The 27,083-nt window shown below is 42.4% G+C and overlaps 2 protein-coding genes across 2 annotated transcripts in view; both read right to left on the bottom strand.

The window, feature by feature from the left end:
- Positions 1-630: 630 nt before the first annotated feature.
- Positions 631-27,083, bottom strand: part of CDKN2AIP (CDKN2A interacting protein) — a 58,942-nt gene continuing 32,489 nt past the window's right edge. The window contains exon 4 of the mRNA XM_063705661.1: positions 631-804. Coding sequence (XP_063561731.1) covers positions 799-804 — 6 coding nt within the window. The 3' untranslated portion in view covers positions 631-798. The remainder of the gene's footprint in view (positions 805-27,083) is intronic.
- Positions 18,276-20,945, bottom strand: LOC115934326 (vesicle transport through interaction with t-SNAREs homolog 1B-like). The gene has a single exon (XM_055384864.2). It carries the CDS (start codon positions 19,888-19,890, stop codon positions 19,195-19,197), a length of 696 nt encoding a protein of 231 aa, XP_055240839.2. The 5' UTR covers positions 19,891-20,945; the 3' UTR covers positions 18,276-19,194.

Genomic DNA, 27,083 nt, shown 5'->3' with positions numbered 1-27,083 from the left:
GGACACTGAGGTTTGGGCCAGTATTAAGCAACCCAGACAGTACAGTGGATAGTGTTTCTGAGAACATTCGGGGATTTTACTGTTCGTGAAATCTTTCGGCCGGGTCTTGTCAAAAAACCGCTACTGTGAAGAACTGAATTTTACTGGTTTTTACTTGAACCCTGCTATTTTTGTTTTCTCACAAGTTTGAATAAGCTGGTCTTTATCAAAGGCCCAAAATAATGTGGGGTGCCTTGTTACAGGTCAGACACCGAATGTACCTATGGATTTTATTCAGTCTGATAAGTGATCTGCAAGTAGATAAGAAATGTGTTTAGAAACTAGAAGGGGAAAAAGGCAAAGATGCAGAATACCTAGAGTACTCCAGAAACAGAGCAAGATGAGAGGAGGGATGAGCATGGGATAGGAGACATTTATAGCATTATTGTCACCTTTTATAATTCTGTTGAACAGGCTGGTAAAAAAGCAAAAACAATCCAAAGAATATTTTAGCTGGTACTGATCTAAAACTGTAAAACACTGTAATATGATTATGTATATGTATGAATTATTTTAGACGTGCTTTTCTTGCTATGTTTATTTTAAGAGATTAATCTACGCTTATTCTTGCCACCCCCCCAAAAAAAATCGCCACAAACCCTAAACCCAACTCTTGACCTTGGTTATTGAGCGCTGTCCTTCCCTTCTGAGTGGTCACTTAACTGGAAATATGGGGCCTCTTCAGACTGAATTTCTTGTCTTCTAAATGCAAAATTTAAAATCTCCCGTTCTCAGCAACTAGAAATTAATTTATGGTATTTAATCCTGTGAATAAAGCAAAAAGGCATTTATTTGCTCTACAGTGTATTATCTACCATAAAGCAACCCTAAAAAAAGATAAGTAACTGATCTCCCCAAATTAGTCTGAGATTACCTTAAATTTCTAAGTCAGTGACTTTAAGAGGTCCCTGGCAGGAAATGTGTATGCCTCCATACCTGTCTCTTGGGGAGAGCAACAACTTCAAACTGGTTGAAAACAAACTGGCAAGTAATGGTGAAAGATTCCTAAAGATGCCTGCTGAGAAAACTCAGCTTCTGTTTGAGTCAGATCAAATAAATGAAATCCTTTTGTTTTTTCTACTTTTTAATATTTTTAAACTTTTATGGAAATTTTCAAAGGCAAAAGTAATACTACAATAAATCCTTATATACCGTTTACCCAGCTTCAACATTTAGCAACATATGGCTAAGATTATTTAATCTATAGCCCTTCACATTCCCTCACTCTTGCTGGATTTTTATCATTTTATCTGTAAATACTTTAAATATGAATAATATGAATAGGTAAAATATAACAGTTGTTTTTTGTTTGTTTGTTTTTGAGACTGAGACTTGCTTTTGTCGCCCAGGCTGGAGTGCAATGGGGCGATCTTGGCTCTTTGCAACCTCCGCCTCCCAGGTTCAAGCGATTCTCCTGCTTCAGCCTCCCAAGTAGCTGAGATTAACAGGCATGTGCCACCATGCCCAGCTAATTTTTGTATTTTTAGTAGAGAGGGGGTTTCACCATGTTGGTTAAAGCTGGTGTGGAACTCCTGACCTCCAGTGATCCTCCCGCCTTGGCCTCCCAAAGTGCTGGGATTACAGGCATGAGCCACCATGCCTGGCCAAGATAACAGTTTTTTAAGCATATCCGTAATACCATGTATTCTGCCTCCCCAAATTTTCTTACTATCATTTAATAACTACACAATTCAAATTTTCCTATTGTCTCAGTAAATCTTTCACATTTGGTTTAACAGGATCCAGCAAATCCCATGCATTTTATTTGGTTAATGAGGTCTTTTCCAAACCAGTAAGAGGCAGTTAATTCCCTGTTTAATTCAGTGAAGCAGAGAGCAATGTTTTTCTGAGGAAGATATTTAAGTAGTTTAAAATCACTGCTTTAAATATGGAGAAATTCAAGAAGAAATCCTCATATGAAAAAGTCACCAATTGATAGCATGTTGTAACAAATGTAATTGTACCTGATGCAAATAAATAAATCCTTAATAATCTAGGAGGCTGTGTTAGAGTGTAATTTGTTCTAGAAGGTCCAGTGAAGCATCTTAAATTATAGTGAAAAACCCTAAAACTTTAAATCAATTCATTAGTACAAAAAGCAACTAAAGAAAAACCTAATAGTCCTGTAATCCCAGCACTTTGGGAGGCCAAGGCGGGCGGATCACGAGGTCAGGAGATCAAGACCACCCTGGCTAACACGGTGAAACCCCGTCTCTACTAAAAATGCAAAAAATCAGCTGGGCATAGTGGCGGGCGCCTGTAGTCCCAGCTACTGGAGAGGCTGAGGCAGGAGAATGGCATGAACCCGGGAGGCGGAGGTTGCAGTGAGCGGAGATCATGCCACTGCACTCCAGCCTGGGCGACAAAGCGAGACTCCGTCTCAAAGAAAAAAAAAAAAAAAAAAAACCTAACAGTGTGCGTCTCCACTGAACTCAGTTTTAAAGCATTTTTTATTACTTTATTACATAAGTAACACACACTATTGTAGAAAAAATTTAAATAGAAATAAAAAGATATATAAAAGTCACTACAAACTGGAGATAACTCTTCTCAATATCTAAATATACTCCAAGATGTAATTCCATTTTAGCAGTTCTTTTGCTTTAAGAAGACACTTTGGCTGGGATTGAAGTACAAAGTTAGGCCAGGTGTGGTGGCTCATGCCTGTAATCCCAGCACTTTGCCACGAGGTGGGCAGATCACCTGAGGCCAGGAGTTCGAGACCAGCCTGACCAATATGATGAAACCCCATCTCTACTAAAAATACAAAAATTAGCCGGGCGTGGTGGCATGTGCCTGTAATCCCAGCTACTCAGAGGCTGAGACAGGAGGATCGCTTGAACCCGGGAGGCAGAGATTGCAGTGAGCCGAGATGGCGCCATTGCACTCCAGCCTGGGCAGCAAGAGCAAAACTCTATCTCATTAAAAAAAAAAAAAGGACAAAGTTAAGAAAATATCAGATTCTGTAGAAGGAATATTAGAAATCTGACCAATATCACCCTGTACGTGGAGTTTATGTGTTAGACTGCACAGATTTAACTGGTGTATACAGTCAATCCTACTGCTTTAGATTATAGTACTATTCAGCATTTAGGATGACTACTAAAAGCAAAATATGATCCTAAAACGTTTTAACGAAGGGACCGTGTGAATGACTGGGATTGTAGTGAAGAGGAAATTCGGTATAATAAGATCTCATATTTTCATAACCAAGAAAAAAGGCAAACGTAATATCCCCTTAGCCATCCCAAAGAGAAAAGATAGCACATATGGTATACTTTGCATATTGCTGACCAGAAAAACATTCAATTTTCCCTGGCTAGTTACCATAGTTACATGAGCCCGTTATAACATCAAGAGGGGGAACTAGGTCACAGTATTGAAGGAGTTTGAATTATGCAATTATGTTTTCTAAAAGCAGGGGAAAGGGTTTTTAATTTAGAGAAGAGAGATTTATACTCTGTTCAAAATTGAAATTTTGGTCTAATTTTGCTGGCAAAGCCTAAAAATTTGTCCAAAATTTAATAGTTGATATAGTACATATAAATTATTCAACTTATACAAATAACATAATAGCTAGGTCCGTAAAAATGACATATTCTGTCTTTGTAGATATCCCTTTTTCTCAATGAGCTGTTACCCAAAAATGTTTTTGCAGGTAATCAGGAAACCCAACAATTGCCTAGCGTCTGAGAGTAGCCAAACCATGTGTAAACTAAAGCCTTGAACTCTTCCGGTCTTTGAAAGTGTGAGGTAAAGGTTGGCACAGTGCCTGTCAGATGCTACTCTTTGTTGTACAGCAATTTTCCTATTGATTTCATCAAATGGAAGTGAGTGGCAGGAAGGGAATATATTGAAAGTTGTGGTGGCACAGCCATCACCCTTCCTTTATATGTATTATTATTATAATTATTTTTACTAAGAACCTTACAAAAAAGATGTTTTTATTTAAAAAAAAAAAAAAAGGCCGGCCTTGTGGTTCACCTGTAACCCCAGACTCTGGGTGGCCAAGGTAGGAGGATCACTTGAGAACAGGAACGTGAGAACAGCTTAAGTAGCAGAGAGATCCTGTCTCTGCAAAAAATTAAAAAATTAGCCGGGTGCAGTGGTGTGTACCTATAGTATCAGCTACTTGGGAGGCTGAGGCAGGAGGATCCCTTGAGCCCATGAGTTTGAGGCTGCAGTGAGCTAGGATCGTACCACTGCACTCCGGCCTGGGCAACAGAGCGAGACCCTGTCTCAAAAAGAAAATGCATCTCAAGGTTGCATGATTTCAGATAGTTGTTTTCAATCTCATGATCACTCTAGACTCGTAATTTTTTAATGCTGAAGTTATCTTAGATCAACGATTTCTCCAAAGGAAGGAAGAGCAGGCAACAGGCAGCTCAACTGGGTAGCTGGAGGAGCCAGTGCTGCTGATGGTAGTTTATCCTAACCATCATCCATGTAAGGATGGGGAAGAGGATGGAGATCACTATTACAGATCACCTACAGACCAGCTTTTTTTACAGGTGATAGTATTGGGACCCAGAGAAGTTAGCTTGCCCAGTGTCATATAACAATCCATAAAATAAGTATATACCTAAAAGTTTAAGAGTTAAACAAATAATTATCTTTTTTCTGGCTGACAATTATTGAGGGGAGAAGCAGGCCCATGGGAAAAAATTAAGAACTCGGATATCATAAAATATTTTTCTGTGAAGTCTCGCAGCAAATTTAACATCTCTGAAGGAAAATTAGAATTTCCTGGAGAATAATGTTTCAAGTAACCACCCAGTCAAAAGTACTAGAAACTGTGTATCCTTTATTCTTATTTTAAAGGATCAATGCCTTATGCTTTCAGCACTAGCTAAAGAATAGTCTTTTAAAAATGAAACTAATGCTGTCGGCTAGGTGCTTTTTGCTAAATCTATTGTTTATTTGAAGTACTTGATTATTTAATGAGGTCTTATTGGAGCTATTGTTACATTAATTGCTCTTAGCATGGTTAATTTAATCCAATATTTGATAGGTATTGATTATCTTTCATGGGTAACAGATTTTTTTTCTTTTTTTTTTGAGACGAGTCTCGCTCTGTCACCAGGGTGGAGTGCAGTAGTGTGATCTCAGCTCACTGCAACCTCTGCCTCCTGGGTTGAAGCAACACTCCTGCCTCAGCTTTCCAAGTTGCTGGGACTACAGGCGCACGCCACCACACCCAGCTAATTTTTGCCTTTTTTAGTAGAGATGGGTTTTCACCATGTTGGGCAGGATGGTCTCGATCTCTTGACCTCATGATCTGCCCACCTCAGCCTCCCAAAGTGCTGGGATTATAGGCATGAGCCACCATGCCCAGCAAGGGTAACAGATATTTAAAAATTATTTATTTCCATAAATTGACATTCTCTGACTGTTTTATACATGAAACCAGTATATCTCACTTTACACAATACATATATTTCTGGAAAATTGTGTTTAGATCTTATTTTGCTAAATCAGGTAATTTTAAATGTGCCAGTTCTGTAAAATGAGACCGAAATTTTGAAAATGAAAATATTCATTTAATACAAATAATTTACCTTATTTTATTTATTTTTCTCTGTTGTTACCTTGAGAAAACATAGGTAGTGTTCATTAACTGCAGTCTAGATGTACTTTCATTTTCTTGTTCTAACTATATATTGCAGATATTTTAGTACAACATCTTTTCATCACAGAAATGATATCTTCAGGGAAAAGACTTCGAAAAAGTGCCTGAAGTGACAGAACACATGTTTTCTTCTGGTATCTGGCTAAAGTAAGTACGAAAATTAGATTAAAAACAAAGATATAAAATATATGGGGGAAAATTATATGGGAAGTATTAGAAGCTAAAAAGCTATATATTAAGGGGGAAATAGAAGAATCAGAGAAAGAAATGACTATTTGAGCCATTACTGATGATGGTAGAACATTAAAATTAAAATTTAGGGACTGAGATATACAAATTTTATTTATAGAGACTATTTGTGATACTTTTTTTTAATAACAAAAAATATAGTTGCTGGCCAGGTGCAGTGGCTCACACCTGTAATCCCAGCACTTTGGGAGGCCAAGGCAGGCAGATCACTTGAGGTCAGGAGTTTGAGACCAGACTGGCCAACATGATGAAACCTCACCTCTACTAAAATACAAAAATTGGCTGGGTGCAGTGGCAGGCACCTATAATCCCAGCTACTCAGGAGGCTAAGGCAGGAGAATTGCTTGAGCCCACAAGGCAGAGCTTGCAGTGAGCTGAGATCGCGCCACTGCATTCCAGCCTGGGCGACAGAGTGAGAGACTGTCTCAAAAAAAAAAAAAAAAAAGTGCGTGTGTATGTGTGTGCATATATATGTGTGTATGTGTGTGTGTGTGTATATATAGTTGTAATACAGGGTTAGAGCAATAGCGTATCTAACCTAGTCTTTGACTTGATAATTGGTATGTTGATTAAAAAATAACTTCAAAAAGCCACGTGACTTCCTTATATGATATTACATTTAGGATATCCTAAACAATGTTAACTTTGTATTCAGATTAAATATCTCTGAAAAAATAGTCCGGCAATATCTAGAGGCTTCATTTATCCTTTTGCACATTTGTTTTTCTTTTTTTGGTATATGTATTATTTTAACAAAAATTTATGCTTCATCTAAAATATAAAAGAAACAAAGAACTGGGTGGGTGCGGTGGCTCATGCCTGTAATCCCAGCACTTTGGGAGGCCAAGGCGGGTGGATCACGAGGTCAGGAGATCGAGACCATCCTGGCCAACATGGTGAAACCCCATCTCTACTAAAAAAAATACAAAAAATTGCGTGATGTGCGCGTGCCTGTAGTCCCAGCTATTTGGAAGGCTGAGGCAGGGGAATCGCTTGAACCCAGGAGGCAGAGGTTGCAGTGAGCCAAGATCGCGCCATTGCACTCCAGCCTGGTGACAGAGCGAGACTCCGTCTCAAAAAAAAAGAAAAGAAACAAAGAACTTTATGCACTTTCTGGAATAACAAAATGCAAATGTAATATTATGTACCAGGAAAAGAGTAGATAAGTAGATACACCAAATATTTGGATTTAGTTCACTTTTATGATAATTTTTTTTACTTATTAGTCATGTCTGATCTTTGTATACCAGCATTGTAATAACACATAAATTATTACACAAATTAAAGCGAAGAAGTACCACAGTTGGTAAATTTGAAGCCTCTGAAGACTTCTCACTTTAGGAATTAATCTAGGCAGTTTTGGCTTAGAAACACATTTTTTGTGAAAAATTTTTAGCAGTTTAAGAGAAGTTGTAGGTAACCCTCTTCTCATTCAGTATAGCCCTCAACTTGCTGCTAAGAGCTTTAACAATTTTTGCAGGATCTCACTTGAGTATTTTAGGTTCAGATGGAACAATTCTTATCACTTTTATGAATCAGATGTTTTAAAATTCAAATTTAAATTGATGTTATATGTTAACACCGTCTATAACATCTGCCTACACCCTCGGAAGGGACCTATGAAATATTAACTAGCCAAGGAATCCTTTTCTGACTGTGGGCTTTTCTGTAGGAATGAAATCTGGCAGAAATATTTAATGAAGAGGAATCTGAACATAGCAGTTGAGAAAGAAAGATTGGGAGAAGACTCCAGATGTCGTAAAGCAAAGAGAGGATGAGGCACAGGAAGCAGCTCTTATTATTTCTGTTGCACTTTGGCTCAGAGAACTCCAAGCAATTGATTCTATCCTAAGGACATATTTTTTCAATTTGAGATATGATTAATTTGTTTTCCAGTAAAATAGATATTAGTAGATCTATGACATACAGGAAACAATCGAAAATAGAGATAAGTGGTAATAATACCTCATTACGTAAGACATCTTTTTCAGAAAATTATTCTTCAGTGTGTGGTGCATTGGCTTTCTAGGAAAGAATGGGAGGGAGAACCCTGCTGACATGAATAATAGCCTGGGGGAGAGGGGGAGAGAAGCAAGAGAAAGGAGCAGTTAAGAGGAAAGTGATGTCATATGGAAAGAAGGAAATAGATCAGGGCGTCTTTAAGAGCTAATATCAATTGGGTTTAGTGTCTGTATTTAGAGGATGGGAGAGAAGAGGTATCATCTAGAGTTTTGGCTTGGGCCACAGGTAGATCTTGTTAAGGCTGTATGAAATAGAAAATCCAGGAGGTAACGCAGGTGTGTGGGGGAAATGATACAAATGTAAATCATACAAGGATATGAACCCTGTAGATTTTACAACTTTGAGTTCTATCCTTCTTAGGCCTCCTCTTCTAAGCAGCATAAACTACTGCTGCCTACATGTTGCCTGTTCATAAAGGCTGAGGCAGGGGAGTCGCTTGAACTCGGGAGGCGGAGGTTGCAGTAAGCGGAGATCATGCCATTTCCCTCCAGCCTGGCGACAGAGCAAGACTCCATCCAAAAAAAAGAAAAGAGAAGAAAAAAACAAAGAACTTTATGCACCTTCTGGAATAACAAAATGCAAATGTAATGTTATCTACCAGGATAGAAATTGGAGGCTAGAATATGTTGGGTAGGGTAGAGAGACTAGAGGGAATGATTTAGCAATAAAATAGGTTTAAATATCTTCTCACATGCCCAGACTTAATTAGCTTTGTATTATTCCTATTAGTAAGCCAGGAATTAGTACTAGGTGATAAGCAAGGATGCGCAGGGCCTTGTGAGGAAAAGAGTTACTGTAGCAGTTCTGGATGCTTACCCCTTGCATGTCTCCAGGGGAACCATCTTTGACCTTGGCCAACCCCTGGATTGCAATCCTTGGAGTGTTCTTTATGTTAGTGATGATGATTTTGTTGTATACACCTGGAGCATTGGACCATTCCATATTGGCTCGCCAGGTTGCGTTGCACAAACACCAAGATTGATAAATAGGCACCTGGTTTTATTATTGGGCCCCTGAGTTTTGGTTGCCATAGCCAATTCCATAGCAGAGTATGCGTACATGAACAGCCTCCCACAAAAGCCTTAGACCCTGAGACTCAAGTGGGATTCTGTGGGCAGAGACATTCCACACGTGTCTATAGTTTGCTGAGAGAGAGACGGAATTCCTGTGTAGCTGCAGACAAAGGACAACAGAATCTTATGTTGGACCTCTCTGGACTCCACTGATACATCTTTTCCTGTTGCTTTTGCTCTGTATCCTTTGCTGTCATTAATCTTAGCCACGTATTAATATATAACCTGCTATTGAGTCTTGTGAGGCCTTCTGGGATCACCAAAGGAAACAACCATATACCTAGTACTGAAGAGATTTTTTTTAAAGCCCAATTTGTCCATCTGAGTCTTGATAGGATTCACTGAAAAAGAATAATCAACATATGTGAGTATCTGCAGTGTCGAGGTTTAAATGAAATCAAGGCTTTGGTCTTTGTCCATGAGACATTTATAGTCTTTATAGGGACATGACACATGTTAGGGAAATGCTTATAAGCATAAGTATAAATAAAAGCAAATTGGCAATGACGGCAGAATTAAAGAGAGATGAAAATTGGTAAAAGTCAAGCAAGGCTAATGAAAGATGGTAGGTATTTAAGAAGAGATATAGGACTGCATTATCAAATGATAGCCATAATTTTCCCCCATATGTACTTTAGCAGTATGTAAAAACTGTAAAACAAAAAACTTTTTTCTTGAATTTTATCTGATATATTCCAAGCTCAACTCAAGTTTGATTAATTATTTGTACGGAATCTAAATTTGTACTAAATCAAAATTTAAGTGTTTTATGCAACAATTTTTTATGAGCCCTCCAGTTACGGATTTCAGCTGTGGGATAATGTTCTCATGTGTTATTATCCCAGAGACTCCATGCCAAGTCCTGTTATAATTAGTCACACCTGATAATTCCTTCAGTTGTGTGGTTAAGCTGCTCTTGTCCAAAGCAGTTTACCTGAACTACACATGTGCAGGGCAGACTCTAAGCAGCCCAGATTAAGAAGGAACTTTGAAGGTTCTGCTTCCTGTAATGGCCAGATAGCTCCTGTCAGATCAGTGTTCCTGCAAATAACAGCTATACATTCTGAACAGAATTTAAAAATCTACCAAAAGGCACTGGAGAGCAAGAAAAAGAAGGCAAATTCTGGATGGGAGTCTACACTTGGAAGAAGGAAATAGCAGTTCATGAGTTTCATCATAAAAGAATGTCATTTAGCCTGGGGGCAGGCCCTCATCAGTACCATGTGGAATGACTATAACTTTCAAACTTGCAGACTTACTGGCTTGAAGAGCCAGAGGTTGGAGTCCAGGACAACCACAGGTGGTGTATGGTCTAAAGTTAATACCATGTATTGCCTTGATATCTGGTAAAATCAGGAGGCCCTTGAATGGCCTAACTACAAGTTCCTGTCCACACTCCGCTCCTTAGCTCAAGGATCAGGCACATTTCCTGCTTATTCCTGAGTCACAGGTTTTAGTTCCCTGACAGCTTATGGAATTATTCATCCACACCAGTCACGTCCTCCCTCAGGAACCAGGAGCGACCTCATCCTCTTGATACTACAAAGCCTGCACCCGTGGTTGGTCTCTGTTTCCAAGTGCAGGCCCCACCTGGCCCTGTGTGGAGTGGGTGTTCTCCTCTGCTAGGCTGTGAGTATATGTGACTAGTACACTGCTGTCAGTCTCATCTGTGTACACAGATGTGTTTAGCCTATTCCCATAACCTTACAGTAGAAATCCCTCCCTCACCAAAGAGGCGAGGAGGAGGGATGCAAACACACAGCAATGCGAAGTAGAGGAGAAATCACAGAAAAGAGAGATGCACAAAGGAGGAGCCTTAAAGACTATATAGAAAATGCCCAAATTTCTTGCCGAACCTAAACTACACATGTGCACAGCAGACTCCAAGCAGCCCATATAAGCCTTAAATAACTGAACTGAGAAGTTTGCGTTCATCCAGGTGTCCAGGATAGAATCTAAAATTACTAGGCATACGAAAAAATAAGAAAATGTGACTCAAAGTTGATCAGTTATCCCAGGATGAACCAGATGTTGGAATTAGAGACAAAAATTTTAGAGCAGCTGTCAAAACTATGCCCAAGGATTTAGAGGAAAATATACTCATAATGAATGAAAAGATAGGAAATCACAGAAGAGAAAAACCATAAAAAAGAACCAAAGGTTAATGCTAACATTGAAAATGTAATATTTAAAATGAAATTTTTGCTGGATAGCCTTAAGATCAGAATAGAGGCCAGGTGTGGTGGCTCACATCTGTAATCCCAGCACTTTGGGAGGTGGAGGCAGGTCGATCACCTGAGGTTGGGAGTTTGAGACAAGACTTACCAACATGGAGAAACCCCGTCTCTACTAAAAATACAAAATTAGCTGGGTGTGGTGGCGCATACCTATAATCCCAGCCACTCAGGAGGCTGAGGCAGGAGAATCGCTTGAGCCTAGGAGGTGGAGGTTGCAGTGAGCAGAGATCACTCCATTGCACTCAAGCCTGGGCAACAAGAGGAAACTCTGTCTCAAAAGAAAAAAAAGATCAGAATAGAAATAACGGAAGAAAGTATCTGTGAATTTGAAGGTAAAGCAATAGAAATTAATTCAATCTGAAGATCAGAGAGAAAAATAAAATAAGGAATGGTGCCTAAGAGACAGGACAATACAAAAAGATCTAACGTGTATAGGGTTCCAGAAAGGAAAGAGAAAATGGATGCCCATTATTTGCTGCTGCCATGGCACGGGGGTACCCCTGTCCCCAAATTGCGCCCAAAAGGCAACATAGAGGAGACTGAGGAGGGGGTGGAATAGGAGCCACAAGGAGCTAAATGAGACCCATCATGACAATGGCGCCAAATGGAGATGCTCCCAAAGAACTCTGGTCTGTAGCTGGATCCATTTCTGATATCTCCCTCTTCATGGCTCAAAAGATATGCGGATTTTCCAGAACAGCCTTGTGGATTGCAACCACTTTCTTTATACTCCTGGCTGTTCTGTTGTCTTGGAGACAAAGTCACAAGTGGAACAACAGCAGCAACTAGAAGCAGCAGCGGATACTTTCTAGGGCCTACCACGGGGCCTGCCACAGGCTCTCCCTTCACTCCTGGAGAGATCTAGATTGTTACTGCCATATATGAGCCATCCTGGTGGGAGAAGTTTGAAATTCAAGTCTCTAGACTGCTGATTATTTGGACTTTTTTTCTTTTTTCTTTTTTTTTTTTTTTTTTTTGAGACGGAGTCTCTCTCTGTCACCCAGGCTGGAGTGCAGTGGCACAATCTCGGCTCACTGCAAGCTCCGCCTCCCAGGTTCACGCCATTCTCCTGCCTCAGCCTCCCGAGTAGCTGGGACTACAGGCACCCGCCACCACGCCCGGCTAATTTTTTTGTATTTTTAGTAGAGACGGGGTGTCACCGTGTTAGCCAAGATGGTCTCGATTTCCTGACCTCATGATCCACCCACCTCGGCCTCCCAAAGTGCTGGGATTACGCGCATGAGCCACCATGCCCGGCCAGATTTTTTTTCTTTACTTTGGCACATTGATCTATCTAAAGCAGGTCAGAAGAATCCTCCTCACAGCGTTTCACAGAGAGACTCCCAACTTTCAACTGTGCCCTCCATGCTTTTCTGCCCCATTTTTTCTCTCCTCACTCAGATACCACAGTACATCAGTGCAGAGGGCTACTCCATCTCTAGCCACCCTACCCCTTTTACTAGATTTTTCCTAACTGGTTGATCTCCTCGCTATCCCATTGTAGGGCAGGAACTGATGCTAGTGGAGGGATGTATCCTTGACCATCAATCAGAATGAGGAAGGATGTGCACATGGCATGAAGCAGACAAAACGCATTACAGCCGTAGTGTAAAGTGGATGCTGTGGATTTCTATGTATGTTGTAAAGGAGGAAGGCCAGCAGCAAATTAAGCCACAGAATGGGAACCTTGGAGGACAGAGTAGGAAATCATTTCCTCTGTGCATTTTGGCTGTTAGACTTGTACGTATGTTTTATTTGTTTTTTGAGACAGAGTCTCGCTCCCTCGCCCAGCTGGAGTACAGTGGCGCAATCTCGGCTCACTGCAACCCCCACCTCCCAGGTTCAAGCAGTTCTCCTGCCTCAGACTCCCAAGTAATTGGGATTACAGGCACCCACCACCATGCTCAGCTAATTTTTTGTATTTTTAGTAGAGATGGGGTTTTGCCATGTTGGCCAGGCTGGCCTCAAACTCCTGGCCTCAGGTGATTCACCCACCTCTGCCTCCCAAAGTGCTCGGATTACAGGTGTGAGCCACCATGCCCGGCCTGTGTGTATGTTTTTAAAAAGCCAGTGCTCACTTTTTGTATTTAAATTTCAAAAATGAGGCTGGGTACAGTGGCGTGCACCTGTAGTCCCAGCTACTCAGGAGGCTGAAGTGGGAGGATCACTTGAGCCCAGGAGTTTGAGACCAGCCTGGACAACATAGCAAGACTTCATCTCAGAAACAAAAACAAAAAACAAACAAAAACAAAACAGAGCCAAACCATTGAAAAGGAAAAAATAAAAAGAATATCTTTAGAGTAACCAAAGGAAAATGACATTTTATGAGGGGAACAAAGATTTGAAATGCCATTGACTACTCATCAGAATCAAGTGAAATGACATATTTAAAGTTCTGAAAAAAAAAATCAACCCTTTATCTGGAAATAATCTTACAGATGAAATGAAAATATCATGCAATAATGAGGGCAAATTAAATACATTTTTACTTAAAACATAGAATCTGTCACTAGCAGACCTGTGCTACAAGAAATGCTAAATGAAGTTCTTTAGACAGAAGGGAAATAATACCAGATGGAAACCTGAATGTTCAGGAAGGAAGGAAGAGGCTCAGAAAGGTAAATATGTGGGTAAATATAAAAGATTCCTTTTCCTCATAATTTCTTTAAAATACGTGACTGTTCAAAGCAAAAATTATAACAAACCCTGTAATGAAATTTATAACATGGAAATGTGATGCATTTGACAGCTACAGCTTAAAGTACAGGTAGAGTGCAAGGGGCTTGTATTTTTATGTGATGTGGCACAATATTAACTTTAAAAACACTATGAAAAGTTAAGGTTGGTTATTGTCATCCCTTGGGCAACCACAAAAAAGCAACTCAGAGAGGTTTTGCTAAATTCGTCCATAGCAATAATTACATTTGAATAAACTAAAAACTCCAATTAAAATGCAAGGATTGTCAGAATGCATTAAAAAGTAAGGCAATTATATGCTGTCTATCGATGATATTTAAATATAAAAACAGGTTGAGAGTAAATGGATGGAAAACGATAGGCACAAAATATAAGCATAAGAAGGTTGGAGTGGCTATTTATCACATAATGTAGATTTCCAGACAAAGAGAATTATCAGGGAAAAGAGGGACTTATTTTTTTTGAGATAGAGTCTCGCTCTGTCGCCAAGGCTGGAGTGCAGTGGTGTGATCTCAGCTCGCTGCAGCCTCCGCCTCCCGGGTTCTAGCAATTCTCCTGCCTCAGCCACCTGAGTAGCTGGGATTACAGGCATCTGCCACTATATCTGGCTGATTTTTGTGTTTTTAGTAGAGACAGGGTTTCGCCATGTTGGCCAGGCTGGTTGTGAATTCCTGACCTCAGGTGATCTGCCCACCTCCATCTCCCAAAGTGCTGGGATTACAGGCATGAGCCACCGTGCCCAGTCTGGACATTTCATAATAAAACAGTCACTACATTAGAAAGATAATTGTAAGTGGGTATGTACTTAACAGCACTTCAAAATACATGAAGCAATATTTGACAGAATTAAACACCTCTTCTTCAGGAATTGATAGAACATGTTTAAAAAATCAGTAAAGACATAAGAGCTGAACAAAACCATCAGTCACCTTGACCTAACTCACCTAACTGCACTCAACACCTGCAGAAGAATGAACTATAATTTTTTTTTTTTGAGATGGAGTCTTGCTCTGTTGCCCAGGCTGGAGTGCAGTGGCGTGATCTCAGCTCATTGCAAGCTTCGCCTCCTGGATTCATGCATTCTCCTGCCTCAGCCTCCCGAGTAGCTGGTACTGCAGGTGCCTGCCACCACACCTGGCTAATTTTGTTTATTTGTTTGTTTGTTTATTTATGTATTTATTAATTTATTTGTATTTTTAGTAGAGACGGGGTTTCACCGTGTTAGCCACGATGGTCTCGATCTCCTGACCTCGTGATCCGCCTGCCTCAGCCTCTCAAAGTGCTGGGATTACAGGCGTGAGCCACTGCGCCCAGCCAAAAATGTTTATGGTGAATTTGAAATAGGATGTCCTTTTTTGATAATTGAATCATTTTTATGTGCAAAGTTAGATTTCCATACTTTTTTTTTGCTGGTTAAAATAATGTAACATACATTAAAAATTTTACATATTCGAGTTTCTTTGTAATGTGATAAATAACACTTGTCCTGAAACGATGAACATTTCTCTCTGAGGGAAGTACTGAGTTTATTCTAAAGAGCAAATAAAGGCTGGCTCATAGCCAACTGTCATTCCTTAGTATCTTTAAATTCCCCAGAATCTTCTAATATACACATTCCACCTCCTACGTTGTTTGAAAGTAACTGACCAAGAAATAGATTTTTTTCTTAAATAGCACATTTCCCTTTAAAGTTTTGTGTGAACTGAGTTTTATAAATCCATTTAAGAAAATGATTAGGAGAGCTGCTATTTCACATCAAAAGAAGAGGTTTAATAAATCTTTAGATTTTTGTTTATAACACTACATTTCACTGAGTATTTTTGGTTTGTTCTTTACACTGACACCGAGGTAGGCGGCTTTTCACAGATGAAGAAATAGGCTTACAGAGGCCAGATTCTAACATGGAGGTCAGATAGCTACTGAATAGTGGAGCCAGGTCTTCTGTTTTCCAATAAAAGTCCTTCCATTATCCTGTACAAATTAAAAAAAAATTTTTTTTTTTTTGAGACAGCGTCTCACTCTGTCGCCCAGGCTGTAGTGCAGTGGTCTGATCACAGCTCACTGCAGCCTCGACCTCCCAGGCTCAAACCATCTTCCTGCCTCAGCCTCCTGGGTAGCTGGGACCACAGATGTGTGCCTCCACACTAGACTAACCTCTATTTTTGATACAGATGATGTCCCCCTATGTTGCCCAGGCTGGTCTCAAACTCCTGGGTTCAAGTGATCTTCCTGCCTTGGCCTCCCAGATTGCTGGGATTACAGGCATGAACCACTGTGCGTGGCCTAAAAGGATCTTTCATTTTTATTTTTATTTTTATTTTTAATTTTTTTGAGATGGAGTTTCACTCTTGTCATCCAGGCTGGAGTGCAATGGCATGATCGCGGCTCTCTGCAACCTCTGCCTCCCAGGTTCAAGTGATTCTCCTGCCTCATCCTTCCAAGTAGCTGGAATTACAGGCGCCCACCACCAAGCCCAGCTAACTTTTGTATTTTTAGTAGGGATGGGGTTTCACCACATTGGCCAGGCTGGTTTTGAACTCCTGACCTCAGGTGATCCACCCGTCTCGACTTCCCAAAATGCTACGATTACAGACATGAGCCACTCCGCCCGGCCAATTTTTTTTTTTTTTTTTTAAATAAAGATGAAGTCTCACTGTGTTGCCCAAGCTGGTCTCAAACTCCTGGGCTCAAGCGATGCTTCTGCTCTGGCCTCCCACAGTGCTGGGATTACAGGTGTGAGCCACCATGCCCAGCCAAAACCAATTTTTAAACAAGAAAAATATTTTTAAAACATCAGAGTGGAAAAGATTCTTAAACAAGATCCTCAATTCATAAATGAATAGGAGTACACCAAAATTAAATAGTTTTGTTCAAAGAAAGATAGAATAGACCATGTTAACACATAGGTAACAGACTGGAAAGAAATACAACATATAAAAGCAATAAAGGGATAAATAGCTACAAAGAACTTCTGCAGGCCGAGCACAGTGGCTCACGCCTGTAATCCCAACACTTTGAGAGGCCGAGGCAGGTGGATCACCTGAGGTCAGGAGTTTGACAGCAGCCTGGCCAACATGGTGAAACCCCGTTCTACTAAAAATACAAAAATTAGCCCTGCATGGTGGCGGGCACCTGTAATCCCAGCTACTCAGGAGGCTGATGCATGAGAATCGCTTGAACCGGGGAGGCGGAGGTTGCAGTGAACCGAGATCACGCCGCTGCACTCCAGCCTGGGCAACAGAGTGAGACTGTCACAAAAAAAAAACTTCTGAAAATCAGCAAGATAAAACAGGAAACCCTAAAGGAAAATAGTCAAAGGCTATGAGTAGGAATTTTCATAAAGAGATTCTCAATCTCACCAGAAGATCACTTGAGGTCAGGAGTTTGAGACCAGCCTGGCCAACATGGTGAAACGCTGTCTACTAAAAATAGAAAAATTAGCTGGGCGGGGTGGTGGGTGTCTGTAATCCTAGCTACTTGGGAGGCTGATTCATGAGAATGCTTGAGCCTGGGAGGCAGAGGTTGCAGTGAGTCAAGATGGCACCATCACACTCCAGCCTGGGTGACGGAGCAAGACTCCCTCTCAAAACAAATATAAATAAATACATATATATATTGTTTTTATCTTTCACACTTCTAACCTAATTAAGGTTTATTTTTTATAAGTTGTATATAGTAGAGACATATTTATTTTCTCTTCCATGAAGCAAGCCATTTTTCCATTTTCACTAAATGACCATTTCCCCTAGGATTTGTCATGCCACCCTCAGGTGATTCAGCTATTGTGCATACTCCATTCTTTTTTTTTTTTTTTCCAAACAGAGTCTTGCTCTGTCACCCAAGCTGGAGTGCAGTGGCATGATCTCGGCTCACTGCAATCTCCGCCTCCCAGGTTTAAGCAATTTTCATGCCTCAGCTTCCCAAGCAGCTGGGACTACGGGCGCGTGCCACCATGCCCGGCTAATTTTTGTATTTTTAGGAGAGACAGGGTTTCACCATGTTGGCAAGGCTGGTCTCGAACTCCTGACCTCAAGCGATCCTCCTGCCTTGGCCTCCCAAAGTGCTGGGATTATTGGTGTAAGCCACCGCTCCTAGCCCACAGTCCGTTCTGTACCATTCCTGGCTCTGTGCCTTGACTCTCTCCATTCCCTTGCTCTTTCTCTATGCCCACTACCCAAAATACAGAAATTTAAAATTTTGTTGGCTGGATACTGTGTCTTTATATTGATAGGCAATTCTTTTCTCTTTTCTTTTTCAATTCTTTATATAATTCTTATACATATAATAATAATATAGATAATTCTTTTTCGATTATATTAGCTAGTGTGTAGAGGTTTATTTATTCATTTATTTGTCAAATTCTTGCAAAAAATCTTGATAGGATTTTTATTAGTATTGCACCACATTTATAGATTAACTTTGGAGGACTGAACAATTCTACAATGACAAATTGTCCCAACCAAGAGCATGATATTAATATCCATTTATGCAGAAGTTATCTTCTCCTTATTTATATATTTTTCTCTTTAATTTATTTGAATTTTTTTAAAGTAGTACGTGCGCATAGCACATGCAAACAGTAAAAAGGGATATCAATAAAATAAATATAGTTCTGCCCCTGACCTCGGCCCCCGCAGCTTCTCTTCCCAGAGGAAGAGCCAGTTTCTTCCCAAAAGAAGCCAGAGATTTGCTGCGCATATGCAGGCGTTTATGGATGTTATAGGATGTTAGTTGGGACCCTTCCTGTCAAAATTTCAGTAGAGGCAATGAGTCTGTATATGTTATATTCCAAATAAACCATCATGCAAAAACCTTAGCATAGCTACATGCGTCTTTTTTTTATTTTTTATTCTGAAACAGAGTCTTGCTCTGTCACCTAGGCTCGAGTGCAGTGGTGCGATCTCGGCTCACTGCAACCTCCACCTCCTGGGTTCAAGTGATTCTCCTGCCTCAGCCTCCCAAGTAGTTGGGCTTACAGGCCTGTGCCACCTTGCCCAGCTAGTTTTTGTATTTTTTTAAAAGAAGTCATAAACAGCATTTATTACCTTGGTATATCATACTGGTCTTCTTGCTGTTCCTTCACATTTAAGTGGCTTTCCATCTTTCCTGCCTCCTCCCACAGCCTGGTTACACAGTGCATGCCTGAACTGTTAGCCCTCAGCAGCAATATGCTTATTCCATCCACATCCCTAACATCATGCATTCACAAGGTAAAAGTTCTGGTCCACAAACCCTTCTCTACAGAAGTTCAATGGTTGCGAAAGAATCTGTAGTAAACCAGACCTCCCAGGACGGCGAGCTCCAGTAAGATGATGATGGAAAGCAGCAGCTTGTTGGTTGTCGCTTTTCTGGACATTGAACGGAGAATCTTTCGACTTTTGCTCAAGTTTTCAGTTGTGTTTACCAGTCTACTCTTGGTGCGTTCTAAATGGTCTCGTTGTTCCCCCAGCTCTTCTATGGTTTCTGAGCCAATCTGGTCAGTCTCCGTGGCAATCTGATGAGAACGTTCAATACTTTGGGTGGCCCGGTTCAGGCTTTCAGGACCTTGCAAAAGCATTGCCCTTTGAGACTGTAGCCGATTCATATGCTCATTCTCTACAGCATATATGCCATATTTCATGTCTCCTCGCCCTCCTGGTGTGGCTGTCAAAGGCGTGCTTCTCACCTCCCAATGGAGTTTGGCAAGGTCCTTCCGGTAGTTTCGAAGCTTAGACATCATGGGGTTACGGAAAGACAGGGGTGCATAACGTAGCTCCTCCTCCATCCCTGCCAGCATTTCATTTGCTTCCTGTTGCTTTTCATCAAAATCCCTGATCGACTTATTCTCTTCGGTCCCCACCGTCCCCAGCAGCCGCTCGGGCACCCCTTGTAGGTCTTCATGGAGGCCGCGGAAGATTTCCTGCAGCTTCTTGAAACGCTCGGAGGAGGCGGCGGAGGTGGCCATGGCGCAGGCCGCGCTGCAGCAGCGGCCACCAAGATTCGGGGCGCTAGGCCCTTTCCTAGCCCAGCGGTCAGCCGCCCAGCCCCGTGGGTATCACAGCGACCGCCGCGCCACCGCTGCCCAGGACGAGGCTCTTCCGGGGCGCTATTCTTTTGTATTTTTAGTAGAGACGGGGTTTCACCATGTTGGTCAGGCTGGTGTCGAACTCCTGACCTCAAGTTATCCGCCTACTCCGGCCTCCTAAAGTGCTAGGATTACAGGCATTGAGAGGTGACAGCGTGCTGACAGTCCTCACAGCCCTCGCTCGCTCTCGGCGCCTCCTCTGCCTGGGCTCCCACTTTGGCGGCACTCGAGGAGCCCTTCAGGCCACCACTACACTGTGGGAGCTCCTTTCTGGGCTGGCCAAGGCCGGAGCCCGCTCCCTCAGCTTGCAGGGAGGTGTGGAGGGAGAGGCGAGTGGGAACCCGGGCTGCGCACGGCGCTTGCGGGCCAGCTGGAGTTCCGGGTGGGCGTGGGCTTGGCCCTGCCTGCCCCGGGTAATTAGGGGCTTAGCACCTGGGCCAGCGGCTGCGGAGGGTGTACTGGGTCCCCCAGCAGTGCCAGCCCACCGGCACTGCGCTCGATTTCTCACCGAGTCTTAGCTGCCTTCCCGCGGGGCAGGGCTCGGGACCTGCAGCCCACCATGCCTGAGCCTCCCACCCGCTCCATGGGCTCCTGTGCGGCCTGAGCCTCCCTGACAAGCTCCACCCCCTGCTCCACGGGGCCCAGTCCCATCGACCACCCAAGGGCTGAGGAGTGCTGCAGGCGCATGGACCCGGGACTGACAGGCAGCTCCACCTGCAGCCCCTGTGCGGGATCCACTGGGTGAAGCCAGCTGGGCTCCTGAGTCTGGTGGGTACTGGAGAATCTTTATGTCTAGCTCAGGGATTGTAAATACACCAATCAGCACTCTGTATCTAGCTCAAGGTTTGTAAACACACCAATCAGCACCCTGTGTCTAGCTCAGGGTTTGTGAATGCACCAATCCACACTCTGTATCTAGCTACTCTGGTGGGGTCCTGGAGAAACTTTGTGTAGACACTCTGTATCTAACTAATCTGGTGGGGACGTGGAGAACCTTTGTGTCTAGCTCGGGGATTGTAAACGCACCAATCAGCACCCTGTCAAAACAGACCACTCCGCTCTACCAATCAGCAGGACGTGGGTGGGGCCAGATAAGAAACTAAAAGCAGGCTGCCTGAGCCAGCAGCTGCAACCCGTTGGGGTCCGCTTCCACAGTGTGGAAGCTTTGTTCTTTCGCTCTTTGGGTCCACACTGCTTTTATGAGCTGTAACACTCACCCCGAAGGTCTGCCGCTTCACTGCTGAAGCCAGCGAGACCACGAACCCACCGGGAGGAGCTAACAATTCCAGACGCGCTTTCCTTAAGAGCTGTCACACTCACTGCGAAGGTATGTAGCTTCACACCTGAGCTAGCGAGACCACGAACCCACCAGAAAAAAGAAACTCCGAACACATCCGAACGTCAGACGGAACAAACTCCAGACGTGCCACCTTAAGAGCTGTAACACTCACAGAGAGGGTCCGTGGCTTTATTCTTGAAGTCAGTGAGACCAAGAACCCACCAATTCCGGACCTAGCATGAGCCACCACCGAGCCTGGCCAATACATGCGTCTTGAGCCCCTAGTCTCCATTAAGTATTTTAAAAGGTAAATAGATAGTGAAGATGACTATAGAGGTGGCTGTGCTGTGGAGTCTTCCAGAAAAAGAGGGCGCAGAAAACCTCAGGTTGGGAGGGAGGACTTAGTGGGACCTTACAAAATCTAATATGTTCACCTGTAATTAAAAAGACAGTGCATTAACCGAATCTCACCTAGAAATCAAGAAAGACAAAGAAGAGATGACTAGCTCCTGAAAAGGCAGGCATGAAGAAGGGGTCATCGATATTTTGGGATCAGCCTACATTCCTGAGTTTGTCAGGCCCAGTGTTGCTTATTTCCTGCAGATCACATGAAGGCCCCAGAGTCGGGAGCCATTTAAAATCCTGACCAAGAGGCGCAATGGGACTCCACGAGAAAAATGTCCCTGTGGAGTGGGCCATGGAAAATCCTATTAGTGGTGGAAATGTCACCAAGAGGAAAATACATTGTCTCAGTCATAGGAAATACACTGATAGATTCCTAGTAGAGGCCTTTGAAGGACAAAAGCATTTACTATAGAAACACTTTTAAACTCCTGCCAGGCCCAAGGAATGAGAAGTCATTTTAGTTTTCAGATTTAAATCCGTAATGATCAATCATATGAACATAGTCCTGTTTAAGAATCAAACATTCTCTAATAGTCATATCAAAGTCTTTTTATGGTAATGTGGAGTATTAGTAACAATAGGGCCAGACGCGGTGGCTCATGCCTGTAATCGACCACTTTAGGAGGCTGACTCAGGCAGACTGCTTGAGCCCAGGAGTTCGAGACCAGTCTGGGCAACATGGCAAAACTCTGTTTCCACAAAAAATACAATAAAATTAGCCAGGAATGGTAGCTCGCAGCTGTAGTCCCACCTACTCAGGAGGTTGAGGTGGGAAGATCACTTGAGCCCAGGAGGTTGAGGCTACACTGAGCCATGAGCGTGCCACTGCACTCTAGTCTGGGTGACAGAGTGAGACTCTGTCCCAAAAAACAAGCAATAGTCCTCAAAGTCCAAGCCATGGTTTTCTCTACCATGCTGTAAGGTACAGAATTTTTATATTTTATATTTTTATTTGTTACAGACAGGGTCTGTCTCTGATGCCCAAGCTGGAATGCAGTGGCGCAATCATAGCTCACTGCAGCCCCCACCTCCTGGGCTCAAGCAATCTTTTGCCTTAGCCTTCCAAGTAGCTAGCACTACAGGCACAGGCCACCACACCTGGAGAATTTTTTAATTTTATGTTGAGATGGGGGCTTCACTATGTTACCCAGGCAGGTCTCAAACTCCTGGCCTCAATCCATCCTCCCTCTTCAGCTTCCCAAAGTGCTGGGATTACAGGTGTGAGCCACCACACCTGTCAAGTACGAACTGTCAAGGCTGTAGTTGAGAACTTTTTTTGCTCGATACAATAGATTTAAACCTACTATTGAAAGTATGGCTGGGTGCGGTGGCTCACGCCTGTAATCCCAGTACTTTGGGAGGCCAAGGAAGGTGGATCCCTTGAGCCTAGGAGTTCAAGACCAGCCTGGCCAACATGGCGAAACCCCATCTCTACTAAAAATACAAGAATTAGCCAGCCATGGCGGCACATGCCTGTATTCCCAGCTCTTGGGAGGCTGAGGTATGAGAATCACTTGAACCCAGGAGACGGAGGTTGCGGTGAGCCAAGATCATGCCACTGCACTCCAGCTTGGGCCACAGAGCGACTGTCTCAAAAAAAAAAAAGATGTTGACTCTCTTTTGCGATCCCTCTGCAGTCTTCTTCCATGTGGAGCCATGGAGGCCTTCCACCCTATAGGAAACACAAATTTCAGGCCCTTTAATTTGCATAAAGAAATTTCTGGCCAGGCGCGGTAGCTCACACCTGTAATCCCAGCACTTTGGGAGGCCGAGGCGAGTGGATTACCTGAGGTCAGGAGTTCAAGACCATCCTGGCCAACATGGTGAAACCCTGTCTGTACTAAAAATACAAAAATTAGCGGGGCGTGGTGGTGTATGCCTGTAATCCTGGCTACTGGGGAGGCTGCGGCAGGAGAATCGCTTGAACCCAGGAGGTGGAGGTTGCAGTGAGCCAAGATCGTGCCATTGCTCTCCAGCCTGGGAGACAAGAGCGAAACTCTGTCTCAAAAAAAAAAAAGAAAGAAATTTTCATCTTGCCACCTACAAATCTGAAACCTGAAGTGATTGGATCTCTTTTTAAAATCAATACGGATAATTTCCATGCATTTATTTTTTGAAAAGCTTTTGTGTTATGGTGATCATTTTTTTGTTGTGGGTTTTTTTGGGGGTAGAGAGATTATAAAAATGACATTGTTAAGGGTAGAAATTTTCAAAATAGGAACTAAATAATATTGAAATTCCACAGTCATAATTCACCATACAAAAATTAAGTACTTATAGTACTGTTTTGTATCTCTTTCTAGTCTTTGTTCATCTGTATCCTTTTCAGAAAACATAATTGAGTTGATAATGTATATACTAAGTTGTGTTATTTATAATGGCTAAATAATATCCCATGACCACCTATGTGCTTGTTTTTATGTATTTAGGATTATTTCCTTAACAGATGCCCCTTAAAGCAGAATTATTGGGTAGAAGCTCTTGCTACGTATTAAGAATCAGGCAGATTCTGCTCCTTCCCTTCCCACTTTCTGCCCTGTGAATCATTTGGCAATATCCACAATGGTAATTGCGTCCTTCTGTGCTTTTATTTTATACTCATTGGGATCTTATATTTTTCTCAAATTCCTCTTTCAGCTGCAAAATCTTGTGCAAAGCCTGCCAGCTAGCACGATGGGACCCCTGCATATAGCTATGGCAGCCCTACCTAAAAGAAAAGAGAAAAACGCGGGACTTACATTTTATCCATCCAGCTTTCTAAATGCATCTCTTTCTAGCAATCTTAGCCACAGAGATACACATCAGAATTCAGGGACTAAATGTTACCAATCTTCTACTTTGTGCTAAGTATTTTACATGTTTCATTTTATTTAACCTTCAGTAGCTGTTAGATTAAATAGGTCTCATCTTTGTTTTATAGATGCAGAAATTGAGGCACAGATTTAAATAACTTGCACTAACGAATAGGTTCGAGATTTCAATCCAGGTTTGTCTAACTTCAAAGTTCTTTCTCCTACGCCAGTATCCCTTCATAGTTAAAAGAAAACTGTGGTTGGGGGCAATAGCTCACGCCTGTAATCCCAGCATTTTGAGAGGCCGAGGCAGGAGGATTGTTTGAGCTCAGGAGTTTGAGACTAGCCTGAGCAACATAGTGGGACCCCATCTCTACAAAAAAATTAAAAAAAAAATTAGCTGGGCATGGTGACATGTATGTGTAGTCCCAGCTACTCGGGAGGCTGAGGCAGAAGGATTGCTTAAGCCAGGGAGATTGAAGCTGCAGTGAACTCTGATTGCACTGCACTGCAGCCTGGGGGAAACAGCAAGATCTTGGGAAAAAAAAGGAAAGAAAAAAGAGAAGAGAAAAGTAGAGGAGAGGAGACGAGAGGGAAAAGAAAGGAGGGAAGGAAGGAAAGGAAGGAAGGAAAGAAGGAAAAGAGGGAGAGAAGGAAGGAAGGAGGGAGGGAGGAAGGGAGGGAACGGAACGGAAGGGAGGGAGGGAGGGAAGGCTGTGAGCAAATGCCCAGTGGATTAAGTTCCCAAATAATATTGTAGGGGAGGAAAAACTTTCCTGTGTTCTCTTAAGCTCAGAGACTGGAGCCTGTGAATTAAACTGGCAAAAGACAAAGGCATACAAACGTATTTGATGTTAATATTTTAATTGTTTTTTATGTGCTCAAACGCGTTCATACGAAGTAAAGACCCAAAGAAGTGGTTAAACTCGGGGCACTTAAATACCATCTTAAAAAGGGCAACAAAACGTAGAGAAGTGATAAGACCAAGGAGAGGGCAGTGGAGCTTCTAGGGTGGCAAATTCTGGGAAGGTAAAATATGGGGGAAACTCATGGGAAGATAAGGTTAATTCCCGCAGCCGCATCCCGGTGCACCTCCATCTCCAGAGATAAAGGCTGTTTTTCCCTTCCTGGTACAAGAGTGGGGGATACTTTCACAAAGGGAAACTTGTGCCCTGCTTTTAGGTAGAAAAGGGGAGGACAGAGAGTGTTTCCTGCACCTGCTATTTCACAGTTGCCTTCAGTTTAAAATAATGCTTTAGCAAAGTGGCATATTTTGGCAAAGAAGCCAATTCTGAGCTTCTTAAATTTATGGCTTTTTTTTTTTTTTTTTTTTTGAGACACAGTCTCTCTCTCTTGTCACCCAGGCTGGAGTGCAATGCCACGATCTCGGCTCACTGCAACCTCCGCCTCCTGGGTTCAAACAATTCTCCTGCCTCAGCCTACTGAGTAGCTGGGACTATAGGTGCTTGTCACCATGCCCGGCTAACTTTTGTATTTTTAGTAGAGACGGGGTTTCGCCATGTTGGCCAGGCAGGTCTGGAACTCCTGACCTTAGGTGATCCACCTGCCTCGGCCTCTGGAAGTGTTGGGACTGCAGGCGTGAGCCACCGCGTCCGGCCTATGGTTGTTCTTTAATGTGCTTCGATAAATAACTCAGATCCAGTTTCCTCTTATTCTTTGCTTTCTTCTGTTACATTTTCCTCATGTTCAGGCCACTTATTCCTGAGGTTTTCCCTTTAGCTTTAGCTCTATTGCTGTGAAATTGGAACTTTAATTGGTAGCATAAAATTATTTTCTAAGAAGATTGCTGTTGATTGCTATTAGTTGCTGTTAATTAATAAAAAGCATTGCTGATTTAGGTTCTGGGGTTTTTTTTTTTGTTTGCTTTTGTTTTTGTTTTTGCTTTTGTTTTGAGATGAAGTCTTGCTCTGTCACCCAGGCTGGAGTGCAGTGGGACAATCTCAGCTCACTGCAACCTCTGCCTCCCGGGTTCAAGGGATTCTCCTGCCTCAGCCTCCTGAGCAGCTGGGATTACAGGTGTGGGCCACCACACCCGGCTAATTTTTTATATTTTTAGTAGAGACAGGGTTTCACTGTGTTAGCCAGGTGGTCTCCATCTCCTGACCTCATGATCCGCCTGCCTTGGCCTCCCAAAGTGCTGGGATTACAGGCGAGAGCCACCTGTTTTTAAATTAAGAAGATTCAGGCAAATTGTTTTTGTGTTCCAACAGTAAACAAGCTGATGCAAAAGAAATGACTATTACCAAAATGGATAATCTTTTCTTACATTTTTCCTCATCCTCAGCAGTATTAAATATTCACTGTGTTATAAACTGCTCAGGCCAATGCCATCTGATTTTAATGATACCGTTCGTTGCTCCTGGAAACCGACAAAGAAATCAGAATTTACAAAGACCATGAAAACGAATCATACTCACAAGTGAGACAATATATGATCATGAAAGCTGTGGGAAGAGTGTGCATCATTCAAAGCAGAGAATGAAAAGAAAGGATGTGCTGGGTTATGGTATATTTATCTGGTTGGTACATGAAAATCTTCACTGAAGAGAATACTAAAAGGCCAAATTTTAAATGGC

This window comes from Gorilla gorilla, chromosome 3 (assembly GCF_029281585.2).
Source record: "Gorilla gorilla gorilla isolate KB3781 chromosome 3, NHGRI_mGorGor1-v2.1_pri, whole genome shotgun sequence".
Taxonomy (NCBI): Eukaryota; Metazoa; Chordata; class Mammalia; order Primates; family Hominidae; genus Gorilla; species Gorilla gorilla.
Note: the sequence above shows the minus strand (reverse complement) of the source record. Positions and strands in the feature narration are given on the sequence as shown.

Excerpts from the sequence above, each read along its gene's own strand:
- LOC115934326 (XM_055384864.2), bottom strand. The coding sequence starts at position 19,890 with ATGGCCACCTCCGCCGCCTCCTCCGAGCGTTTCAAGAAGCTGCAGGAA.